Source organism: Gadus chalcogrammus, chromosome 14 (genome assembly GCF_026213295.1).
Source record: "Gadus chalcogrammus isolate NIFS_2021 chromosome 14, NIFS_Gcha_1.0, whole genome shotgun sequence".
NCBI lineage: Eukaryota > Metazoa > Chordata > Actinopteri > Gadiformes > Gadidae > Gadus > Gadus chalcogrammus.
Window position 1 is genome coordinate 6,882,377 of NC_079425.1, and position 12,664 is coordinate 6,895,040.

Genomic DNA, 12,664 nt, shown 5'->3' on the forward strand with positions numbered 1-12,664 from the left:
CAAAACTATAATCAAGCAAAACTATATAAATAACTAACTTCATAAATCATTTAAATTCAATATTTTAATGTTGGCAGACCTGAAGAACGCATGAAATGTCACCATAACAGTCTCCTGCTCTCTGTTGGGTCATTTTTATTTTTTTCAGCAATAATGTGATTAATTTCATCAAATCATAACATAACATAACATAACAATCATCTCTTTTGTAACAGTTTATTTGTTCAGGTAGGTTTTCTATCAAGTGGTTTTAAATCCCATTGAAGCGTTTACAAAACAACAAGGCATAAAATTTCAAAAATATATATCCCCACCCATAAATAACAAGATCTAAAAATATCATAATTTTTCCCCTTTAACTTTTTTAATAAAATATAATCTCAACAAACTGGAGGCCTGTGCTGCCAACCCTTGGCAGCACATTGGAAAAAAACATCCCGCCTTGGATCCTTTAAAATTATTACAAAACTATTATTAAGTTTTCTACTCTTTGAAAACTAGCATGAAATCAGCTTTATGCTTTGATTTGTTTTGCTTTGTTTACAGCTCTGAAGATAAAGTTGGCTATTGTCTCCGAGGATAATGTAGTTGTTTTTTCTCATCAAGTTAACACATGTAGCCTCCATACAATTTGTGACGGCACACTCATTTACTCCTTTTCTCATAATTAATTAAAAACAGATACATTTTCCCAGTGGTTATGTCAGAAAATCTGAAGTACATACACAACAGCTTCAATAACTAAAATGAACTTGGACTACAGTAGATATGGTTTCATCACTGCTTGTGATTTTAGTGAATCTGCTGATGGAATACTTGGCTATGGATATTAAGTGTGTGTTTGTGTTTATGTGTCAACAGTACAGTGTATGCGTAGGTGGGGATGTTGCTGCAGTTGTCTAAGTAGCTCCTCTTCGGTCGGTTCCTCAATGTGTTCTCTGAAGACCGAGACAGAGAAGAGATACAGACAGAGACAGACGAGAGACAGAGACAGAGACCGACGAGAGAGAGGGACCGAGACAGACAGAGAGAGATGGACAGAGTCAGACCGGCAGAGACAGAAAAAGAGAGTCAGACAGAGACAGAGAGAGAGTGAGAGAGAGACAGAGAGAGGTCAGAGACAGTTTAGAGGAAAAATTGAATTAGGCAATGGCAAATTAACGAATGCAATAAAATAATAATACAATGAAATTATTTAAGATTCAACATGTTAACAGAACAATGGGCTATTTTGACTACACACATTCTATGCTTGGAGGTTTCCTATCAAGTGCAAACGTAGCATTTTAGGCAACATTAATCTTGTCAATCTTGTACAGATCATCATCATGACCCCTTGAGTACAGCAAATAAAAAAGGTCACGCTTTTTATTTGACTGCCAAAACCTACAGATACGCATGTCGATGTGGGATGGCTTACTTAAACATGAGTTGCACTGAGGTCTCGTATCTCGTCTTCTCCATGTCTGTCACCGAGCAGCTGTGACTGCGGTCCCACTTGTAGATGAAGTTCTGATAAAGAAAAGGGTTGAGATCTGAGCCACCCTGAATACTTTTGCTGCTCATCCGTTGTGCAGTGATTTAACTGATTCCGATTAATTTTAAACAGCTTTTCACAATTTGAGTCGTTTCTCAACAATGAATACAAATGCATCTCTGTCTACCACCCTCTCTAAGTTCCCATCCGTCCATTCATTTTTAATATTCAACAACTATTCAATCACTTTTTTATTTAAACAAAGAAAATACATTTCAAGCTCAGTTAGAAACCCACTGGGCGTGTTAAAAACCACACCACCCACCATGACATAAATTCCATCCATCTCATGGGTAACGTGAACCTACCTCCATCTCATGGATTACGTGAACCTACCTCTAAAATCAGCGCCACAAACAAGTTGACCCACATCACGGAGGAGGTCAGCCACCAGCACACAAAGTACACCTTGGCCCACCTGGAAGGACACAACCAGAAACCGTCAGCAGGAGTACCAGCCACAGCTCCTACTACCAGCACTACCATCCAGGCAGTAGGACCTACTCTGTTGTGTATCTGCTATAGGCGTCCATGAAGGCCTGCCAGTTGTTGACCACCATGACGTTGTATAGGAGGATGATGGCCGCCTAATAGAGAGAGGGAGGGAGGGAGGGAGGGAGGGAGGGAGGGAGGGAGGGAGTGGTGAGTCAGTGAGTAGGGGGCAGAGGGTGCGGGTGATTTTGTTAATGTTGTTCCATGATGGGACAACGTTACTGAATGTGACGGATATTTCGGGTTTTACTCACGGCAAAGTCATCAAAGTTGTTTGGCCAGTATTCTAGCTGTTCATAGGTACCGCAGGTCGTGGTGTAGTTAGATGTGATGTTTTCTATTGTGGAGTTAGAGATGATACTGTTGGAGGAGGAAAAATTGTAACAAATAGCAACCATCATCAGGATAAGGACAGGAGAGTGAAGTAGTTAATATGAAAAGGACTGAGGAGTTTTTGTCAGTAAATGTGTAATGGGATACCTCATCGTGGTCGGAGGCTTGATCGCTCCCTCAAAGAGCCAGATTCCAAACACAGCGAACACGTAGAAAACCACCTGCAGGGAGACAAAGCCAACCGCTCATGAATGACACGCTTCACTGCTGCCTTGACTTACAACCAGGAGACACCGTGAGGTTAAAATCTGGGTAAAGTGCCGTTTTTTTTTTTATCTCCATAACACAAAAAATTAAAGAAAAATCTGAAAATAACATAACTGCAAGGACTATACAATTTTAAGATAAGATAAGACAACTCCTGAAAAATGTATGTGCAAGTGAAATAATCAATGTGGATACTACTTGAATAGAGTGACAAACCAAGTAGTGGCTATGAAAATATCAAAAGTTTATCAAAGTGGGAATATCAGCTAGTGCATTATCGGTTGGTAGCCCTGGGGCCATGGCACAATATCTTATAAGTACCTTGGTCAATGTTTGATATTAATAAAGTGAAGTAGAGCAAAGATAGTTTCGGTAGATGTGGGATTAGGCAAAATCTCAAAATAAAATGCAAACCACCGCTAAAATTACAATATAAACTTGATGAGACACAAGCAGGTGGATATCTATTTCTACATCTGACCCTTATATTTAAAGGTCTCGGCGAATATAATTAAATTACAAGAAGCCAAACAATCAAAATTGCTCTATATAGCCACTAGATGGCGACGAAGGGCAAAAGGCCCCATGGACCAGTGCATCCTTAATGATTATATTGAATTGATATGTCCTTAAAGTATAACTAGCAATCACAGCCCCACAAAGTATAGCAGACACCTTTTCATTTTAGCTTCTAAAAATATACTAACATTTTTATTTTGTAGGGGCTACGACTTGACTTGATTTTTCTCCTTGATTATGAAATGAATAGCAGTGGCGGTTCCCTATGTAAGCATATCCTGGTTAACAACAGTAAAACAAGAAACTTGAAGAGAAGTGTGAGAGAACACTCACCACCAGTATCCCAGCAAAGGCGCGGAGGTTCTTCACGAGGTCAAGAAGAGTGCTGGCGACGAGATTCATGAGCTGAGACCGACAGAGAAGAACCATCAGAAAGGTATAAGGCCCATCAATAAATCTACTGAATAATTAATGATATAAATGATAATTAATGATAAACTGTCATGGCTCCACTTTTAGTTTAGGTTCAAATTACATTCGAATTTGCGTTTATTTTGTAACATCAACCCTTATTTCCCGTTTTAGGTATTTTACTGGTATATAACTACTTCTATGATTGGTGAATTGATGGGGTTACACAAAGGCTTCTTGTATTATTTGCTGATGGGAAACGCAACAGCCGTCACAACTGTACCTTGATGTCTGGAATGATGCGCAGGAAACGGAAGACGATGAGCAGGTTGATCAGACGCACCATGTCCCACAATGACATCGCATGAGATATGGGCTGCCTGGGGGACAGAACGACAGGCAGAGAGACAGATGGACAGGCAGAGGGAGACAGACAGACGGATAGGAAGCCAGAAAGACAGCCAGGTAGAGAGAAGGACAGACAACAGGCAGACAGAGAGACAACAAATGCATGTGATTGCAAGTTTTTAAATCAAACCTGAAACTATACCAAATCTCAAATTAATTCAGTGTGATAGCAAAAAGAAACATACCACTTGGAAAAGGGAACACTGTAGTTGATCAATATAGTGATCTGCAGCACCTGACGGAAACATATTTAAAACATTATAACAGAATATTGACAATGACAGTTTTCAGCACATTGTTATGTCGTTATCATGCCTGATAGTCCACAATCTGCTACATCAGCGAAGAGTATTGCCAGATAATAAATGTTTCCAGGAGGACGTGTTGGCTCTTGTCATAACAGGGTAAAAACAGGGCAGTCCCGGTGCATGATCGTCTTACCATTAGCAGGATTGTGAGGAAGCCATCAAAGATGTTATTCCGGTAGGACAGGTAGCCTTTCAAGCCAAAAGCTAGAAGCTTCAGAGACATCTCCAGCAGGTACCAGAAGATGAAGCAACAATTGATCACCTGTAAATGAAGATGGAACAAAATAACATATTCAAACTATTTCTTTTTTATTGTAAAAAGAAACAGAATATTTCATAGCATTTGGTTAATACTCGTGGATTATCTCCATTGTAAGTGAAGATTTTAATTGTGTGTAGTTCAGTAAAAGCAATGGTTGCTATCACAAGACTACCTTCGTGTGACATCTGCAATACAAATAAATAAGTAAGAAATGTATTTTATTTAGAGCTATTGCATTTACATGCAACAATTAATTGATTTATTAAAAACCAAATCAAATCAACCAAGTATATTAAAAACTGAATAAGACCAGTCCCAGAAAATGACCGACCTCCAAGTAGTAATCATTTCTCTCTGCAGTAGACTTTTCGGCATTCAACACCAATATTGTCTGTTGGGACAAAACAACAAGTTATGTTCAGGAACTTATTGGTGCATTGCCGTATACACACAAAGCAAACAGAACTTACGCATATGCAGATGACGTTGGCCAGTGCAACTGCATTGCCGGCCAGAGTTGTGTAGTAGTGACTGAAGATAAACTGGATCTTCTGCAGGCAGGTGTAGTTATACTGTGGTGGGGCAGGGTGCTGTAGGGGAATACACACACACACACACACACACACACACACACACACACACACACACACACACACACACACACACACGCACTCACTCACATGCACACACACACACACACACACACACACGAACACACACACACACATGCACACACGCGCGCGCGCGCGCACGCACGCACGCACACGCACGCACGCACACGCACACACGCGCACACACACACAAATGAAAAAAAAATAGAAACTCAAATACAACGCAGGCTAGTGAAGGAAGGTGGTTCACCTCAAACCCCAAAGCCCACACTCATCCTGAGTACCATTGAGCAGTATGCCTCTCTGTTACCTGCTCCTGTATCTAAATCTTCACTATAAGGCCAAATCCCACTTCTTCCCCTTACCCCTTCCCCTTCCCCCTTCCCCTTCCCCCTTCAAAACAAGGGGGAGGGGGAAGGGGAAGGGGTAAGGGGTAGAAATGGGATTGGGCCTAAGTAGCTTTGAACAAAGGCGTCTGCTAAAGAACCAAGAACCTACTGTTGCATTAGATGTACGGTAAAGAGGGAGAGGGATGGAGCAGCTGTACCTCTTTGACCCGGTCCTTGTCCAGCTGTTCGAATAACGTCCCAAAGGCCTTGTGATCCATGTGCACATCGGATGCACGCTGCTGCACTTCCTGGAAGCGAAAGAGAAGGTGGTGTTATAGAAGTAACAGTGCAGAATGATGGCGGTGAAGGGAGTACACCAGGTTAGATATACAACATAGAAGGAAAGAATAGTTTAAAATATACAATAAAAAAAAAAACGTAAATCTTATGAAAGTGCAGCACATCCTCCACTACAGTGGCTCCCTGTGTTAGCCCTGACCTTGATGATGGCAGCTCTGTAGTAGGACTTCATGTTGACCTTGTACATGACCTCCAGCACGGTGTCCACACGAACCTGCTCACTGTGGGGGAACAACAAAGCTAGTAAGACCCAGCACAGTGACCCAAAGCTGGGAAATAAATAAAAAGAGGCAAGCTTGTGTCCATTTGTGTTTGTGCGCGCCTGTGTGTGTGTGTTTCTATGTGCCTTTTTGAGTCACACCAGGATGGGCCACTTCATAGGTGAAGACCAAGGGCCCTATTTTGCATCCAGCGCAATTGACTTTCTACACGCGTGTGCGTTCGTCTATATACATACACGACGGCAGCCCTGGTTCCCTGGCAGCGGAGCACCTGGAAGGCCGCCCTGATCCCCAGACGTCTCCGCAGGATGGAGGTCTGCACCGACATCTAGAGTCAGACAGACACACAAAGGGGTCAGACAGACAGACACACAGGGGTCAGAAAGACAGACACACAGGGGTCAGGCAGACAGACACACAGGGGTCAGACAGACAGACACAAAGGGGTCCGACAGACAGACACACAGGGGGTCAGACAGACAGACACACAGGGGTCAGACAGACAGACACACACAAAGGGGTCAGACAGACACAAAGGGGTCAGACAGAAAGACACAAAGGGGTCAGACAGACAGACACAAAGGGGTCAGACAGACAGACACAGTGGTCAGGCAGACAGACACACAGGGGGTCAGACAGACAGACACAAAGGGGGTCAGACAGACAGACACAGTGGTCAGGCAGACAGACACACAGGGGGTCAGACAGACAGACACAAAGGGGGTCAGACAGACAGACACACAGGGGTCAGACAGACAGACACAAAGGGGTCAGGTAGACAGACAGAGGGGTCAGACAGACAGACACAGGGGTCAGACAGACAGACACACAGGGGTCAGACAGACAGACACAAAGGGGTCAGGTAGACAGACAGAGGGGTCAGACAGACAGACACACAGGGGGTCAGACAGACAGACAAACAGGGGTCAGACAGCGAGACACAAAGGGGTCAGAGAGACAGACACACACAAAGGGGTCAGACAGACACACACACAGGGGTCAGACAGACAGACACAAAGGGGTCAGGTAGACAGACAGAGGGGTCAGACAGACAGACACACAGGGGGTCAGACAGACAGACAAACAGGGGTCAGACAGCGAGACACAAAGGGGTCAGAGAGACAGACACACACAAAGGGGTCAGACAGACAGACACACACAAAGGGGTCAGACAGACAGACACAAAGGGGTCAGACAGACAGACACAAAGGGGTCAGACAGACAGACACAGTGGTCAGGCAGACAGACACACAGGGGGTCAGACAGACAGACACAAAGGGGGTCAGACAGACAGACACACAGGGGTCAGACAGACAGACACAAAGGGGTCAGGTAGACAGACAGAGGGGTCAGACAGACAGACACACAGGGGTCAGACAGACAGACACAAAGGGGTCAGACAGACTGACACAAAGGGGTCAGACAGACAGACACAAAGGGGTCAGGTAGACAGACAGAGGGGTCAGACAGACAGACACACAGGGGGTCAGACAGACAGACAAACAGGGGTCAGACAGCCAGACACAAAGGGGGTCAGACAGACAGAACCAAAGGGGTCAGGCAGACAGAACCAAAGGGGTCAGGCAGACAGAGTGGGCAAATGCGAGAGCACAGGCTACTGCTAATAGCTGAAAACTACAGAAACGGTTTGTAACAGGACGTGACGACTCACCATCAGGTATCCCCTGAACTGGTTGTATATGATGGCGGTCAGCAGGTTCATAAGGAAGTACGTTCCTTGAATGCAGAAAATAACAAAATCAGCTTTTTCCCTCTTCTCCCTCTCCCCTAATGCATACGTTTCTGAAAGGGTAGAGCTAGAACCAATAGCTTACCGAACACACTGAAGGTGATGAAGAATATGGAGTATGCTCTGTTCAGGGTATAGGCAGGTATCATCACTGTGATGGAGACAAAGACGCACATTTGGGTTTACAACCATCATCCTCATCATCTTCCATCAAGATGCGATGGACCATCGATACACTGGCCGTCGGCTAGTGTGCTAGGAGCTCAGGAAACAGGGGTACCGTCAGGGTTGTTGGCTGTGGTGAGCAGCACCAGCAGAGACGTGATCGCCTGGGGCAAGTTCCTGAAGTACAACCCCCACTCGCCGTTCCTCTCCGGCTCCTGGAAGGCAGGAGAACAGCAGGAGGTAAGGCTGAGAGATCACTGAATGACGGAAGAACCGTCTGCTTTGTAAGGTGTTGTTGTTGTTGTTGTTGTTGTTGTTGTTGTTGTTGTTGTTGTTGTTGTTGTTGATGCATTTACCAAAGGAACGGAATATTACAAATGGGAAACCTAGATGTTTTTCCAGTGCTGACTTGAAATATGTGCAAATATGTGCGAACTGAAGAATGGTAGCAGTGAAGGGGATGATACAGTAAATAGTATATTTATACGAAAAATATAAATAAAGAATCCATGTTGCCATACAGTAAACAATATATTGTTTATGTTACACTACCCCCTATTCATCACTATATATCTTGTTTTACGGCGGTGCTTAAGATCATCGTCAAATAAATATGTTGTATGCAATGAATATTGAATTCATACATTCTCAGAATACTAATCAAGCACCCTCCTACTGCCCTTGACTAATTCCGAATGACAGGACAAACCTGGGAAAAGAATAATCCAGAAGACACATACTACTGCCTTGAGTAAGTATGTCAGGAACATGTCTAAGCCTGGGGTTAGTGAAGAGGCGTGAGTGGTATTACTGTCAGGCAGGGTGTGGAAGGCAAAGTGCTGGGACTCACGTCTGTTTTGGCAAACAGCAGCATGCCTATCATAGTGAAGAGGCACAGGTGGAGCGCCAACAACAGGATCACACTGGGGACCGAGGGACAGAGACAGATGAACAGAGAGACAGAAGGTGAATAGTTGTGGTTATGAGTCGCTGAAGGACTATATCGAAACCAGTTGGGTTTCGACCGCCATCATGTGGAACCAAAGAAAGAGAAGTGAGAGCACGATATGCGATATGTTAAGAAAGACCAATTTTAAGCGTTAACAGTCTCGCCTATCCATCGATGTATCTATCTATCCATTCATGCATTTGTTAAGATAAATGGAAAATTCCTGGGAAATAGTTCCCCATGTTTAAATTCAGAAGCATTTCCAAAACAGGTTTAATGATTCCCACTGAGGGGAGAAGGAGGGAGGGAGAAGGGGAAAGGAGAGGGAGTCACCTGGCTATCTCTGGCAGGGTCCGCTTGATGCACTTCAGGGTCTTTTTCATCAAGGACGAGTTTTGGAGGAGGAAAAAAGGCCGCAGCAGGCGCCGTACTCTCAGTTTCTTATGATAGGGTTAGGATGAAAGGATCAGCTGAAATGGATAACTTTAGTAGCTTTACATTAAAAACATCCGTCATTCTTCTTTTTGACTGATGCCATTACTCAGGGATAAACCACACGTAGACTTCGGCCATTGGGGTTCGAACCAACAACCTTTTATCTGTCCGTCACCCTGAACACTATTCTATCACGCCCCGTGTACTGCATGCACGACTACTGATACAGTTGTGGGACTCACCTCATCACACTCCATGCTGATGGACAACATCCAATCAATGATGGAGGCAGTGATGACCACGGTGTAGCCCATCAGCCATTTGCTCTTCCTGAACTCCTCCCAGCCAATCAGATAACTCTGTCGATAGCAAAAGGACATTATTAGCTTGAAGCAAAGTCCATCCCCTTGTTGCCGCTTCATATGTTTGGTCTGAAGCTTTCAAATAATGTGTCAGCTATGAATTAAAATAAGGTTTACTGTGTGTGTGTGTGTGTGTGTGTGTGTGTGTGTGTGTGTGTGTGTGTGTGTGTGTGTGTGTGTGTGTGTGTGTGTGTGTGTGTGTGTGTGTGTGTGTGTGTGTGTGTGTGTGTGTGTGTGCCTGCTTGTACTTTGACAGCGAGGTCCAAGGTGAAGACGAAGAGGCAGAGGGCCTCTATGCCTTCAGTGAGACCGCACGGGGGCTCCCAGGGCGGCAGGCGGTACCGGGGGTCCGATGAGGTGGAGAGGGAAGAGGGCTGCTCCACAAACGCCAGCAGCAGCACCACCGCTATGGCCAAGCCCAGACCCCTGGGAACAGGTGGAAGGAAGGAAGAGAAAGAGAGAGAGAGAGGGGGGGGAGACGGAGAGAGAGAGAGAGAGAGAGAGAGAGAGAGAGAGAGAGAGAGAGAGAGAGAGAGAGAGAGAGAGAGAGAGAGAGAGAGAGAGAGAGAGAGAGAGAGAGAGAGAGAGAGAGAGAGAGAGAGAGAGAGAGAGAGAGAGAGAGAGAGAGAGAGAGAGAGATGGATATTACATCCCCTTGTAAGATCCCAAAGGGATCTACAGATACTGTACATGTCATTAACGAGCAGGTTAGGGGCCCTCTAGCTCAAGGATTCCACCAGCTTAGGCTGTGGACACTGGGGGATTCGGACCCCGTTCCTGACTGTCAGGAGTCCAACGTCCTGGCTAGAATCACATCCTGTCTCCCATCCTGGAAGGCGGAGGGAAACAGAATCCCGGAGGAGAACGCGTGACACACAAGGACTTACCATTGACAGAGCCTTGAGTAGTACCACCGATGGAGGCGCAGGGAGCTGGCATCTACACGGTGGTTGATGGACCGATACTGTAGACGTGTCACACACACACACACACACACACACACACACACACACACACACACACACACACACACACACACACACACACACACACACACACACACACACACACACACACACACACACACACACAGCTTAGCATGTGCGTCTTTCGACATTAAAGTGCAGACAAACTTCTTCTGTTGATAAATACAATTGTGTGTGGCTGCCATGAGTTAAAATCCAATCTCTGGCTTGAACAGTGTTATTAATCAACCAATTATTACCATTACGTTACATTACTTTATTTGACATGTAATGGTAATATATGTCCATAACTCCGCTTGATTCTGAATCTGCATGAAGGTATGCATGTATTAATTTAGACAACGATTTCTAGAAAGGAAAATGGCAGAAAGTGTTCTTATTGTCAAATCGGTTCCATTCCCAGGATGAGTTTCTCATCCTGGGAATGAGTGTGTCTGTCAAAATATCATTTATGGGCCACAATTTCGAAATCACATTACAAACAACCAAAATAATGGAGTAGGAGGGTAAGATTTAAGTGTAGCCCTACGTGTATTGCGTCCTCTATGAAAACCACCGCTTGTTGCATGTAGAGAGCCTCGTCACCTGGGGAAAAAAGCAAGGAACAGGTAAAAGGTGAATCAGGCTGTCGATATGGACAGCTCAGCATATCCCCAACATCTATAAAGCAGCTTCAAACATGGACGTTTGTTTTTGGGATGGTTGCAGCCAGGGGAGATCAGAATAGGCTGGCTGGGTAAGAAATTCTGATGACTGTTTTTTTTCCCTATCCAGTGTGCTACTTACTAAGAATGTGACTAAGTCCTCGACTTGAGTTTCCCTTCATACAGACAATTTTTTGAGTCACACTAGGATGAGTCACTTCATAGGTGAAGACCAGAAGTCATTTTCACAGCCAATTTCGGAAAGGGCGGTGCAGGTTTTTGCAGATGTGGTTTGTGGTGCTGCGGCAATGCATTGGGTCTTCCTAAGCACTATACATTTTTCAAAAAACGTTGGGCTATTGTGTTAATAGCCTATGAATAGGTTAAAAAATGAACACCGGCCAATGTCCGGTGCGTTTGGGAATGACCGGTTAGGAGTGTTATTGAAATCATTTGCGTGTGGATTATAAAAATCAGATTGGGATAAAGAAGCCCTTCTAAAGGTGAATTGTGAACCCTGCTGTCTATGAAATGACTTAATATGTTAAGGCTACAGGTTATGGCATTGGCGAAACACCCACACTGACAAGCCCGTTTGTTTAGGGTAGTAGGCAGGCACTGATATCTGATTATCCTACATATGTCATTCCAAAATCACTTTAATAATCAACACAATACTGGTAAGCCTCACAAAGTGCCATTCTCCGAACTAATCACAAATCGGATTGCCACATAACCAATGCAATATGTATGTTGTGCATTGGGCTTCAGGAAGTTCAAGGGGGAAACATAAGCAAAACACAGGGGGTATACGAGGTCCAGGGGATCAGACTGCTCCAGTCCAACTCACCTCCTTTAACCGGACACGACTCGTTGTCGCCGACTGAGTTAGTCGATCTGGTTCCGAACCCGGGAGACCCATTATCGGGATGTCCATGTTCTGCTGAGCCCGAATTGGCGCCGTAGTCCTGCGGAACGACGTTAATGCTGCCAGTAGCCAGTAGCGTATCTGTTTCCATTCAGGAAACGTAGTTACACGTATACCTTCAGATCACAAGAAGTTTCTGATCGGGTGTACTGATCATGCTTCAGTTTTTGTGTATTAAAAAATAAAGTACAAGAAAACTCGTGACGAGGCGAGCTAGCCAGAGGAAAAGTTTTCTCTAGGAAATGTCGCTCGTGTGTTCCTCCTCCCACCCCTGGCTATCCTGATGCGGCGCTTCGTTTCTTCACTGCTGTTTGCGACAGCGCAGAGGCGACCAATTAAAAACACGCACCTTTAGCTCTGCACCCATGTCGGAAAATCTTTGTTTAC

At 44.6% G+C, this 12,664-nt stretch overlaps 1 protein-coding gene across 1 annotated transcript; it reads right to left on the minus strand.

Moving 5' to 3' along the window:
* Positions 1–35: 35 nt before the first annotated feature.
* Positions 36–12,586, minus strand: tpcn2 (two pore segment channel 2). The gene is made up of 25 exons (XM_056608529.1): positions 12,200–12,586; positions 11,235–11,290; positions 10,607–10,683; positions 9,968–10,145; positions 9,600–9,716; positions 9,256–9,362; positions 8,824–8,896; positions 8,089–8,188; positions 7,894–7,959; positions 7,731–7,795; positions 6,295–6,386; positions 5,977–6,058; positions 5,696–5,785; positions 5,008–5,127; positions 4,869–4,928; positions 4,409–4,537; positions 4,153–4,202; positions 3,843–3,939; positions 3,482–3,553; positions 2,510–2,583; positions 2,284–2,389; positions 2,042–2,124; positions 1,874–1,955; positions 1,421–1,512; positions 36–938 (listed from the first exon to the last, which is right to left on the minus strand). Exons 1-25 carry the CDS (start codon positions 12,366–12,368, stop codon positions 848–850), a joined length of 2,328 nt encoding a protein of 775 aa, XP_056464504.1. The 5' UTR covers positions 12,369–12,586; the 3' UTR covers positions 36–847.
* Between the last annotated feature and the right edge of the window lie 78 nt (positions 12,587–12,664).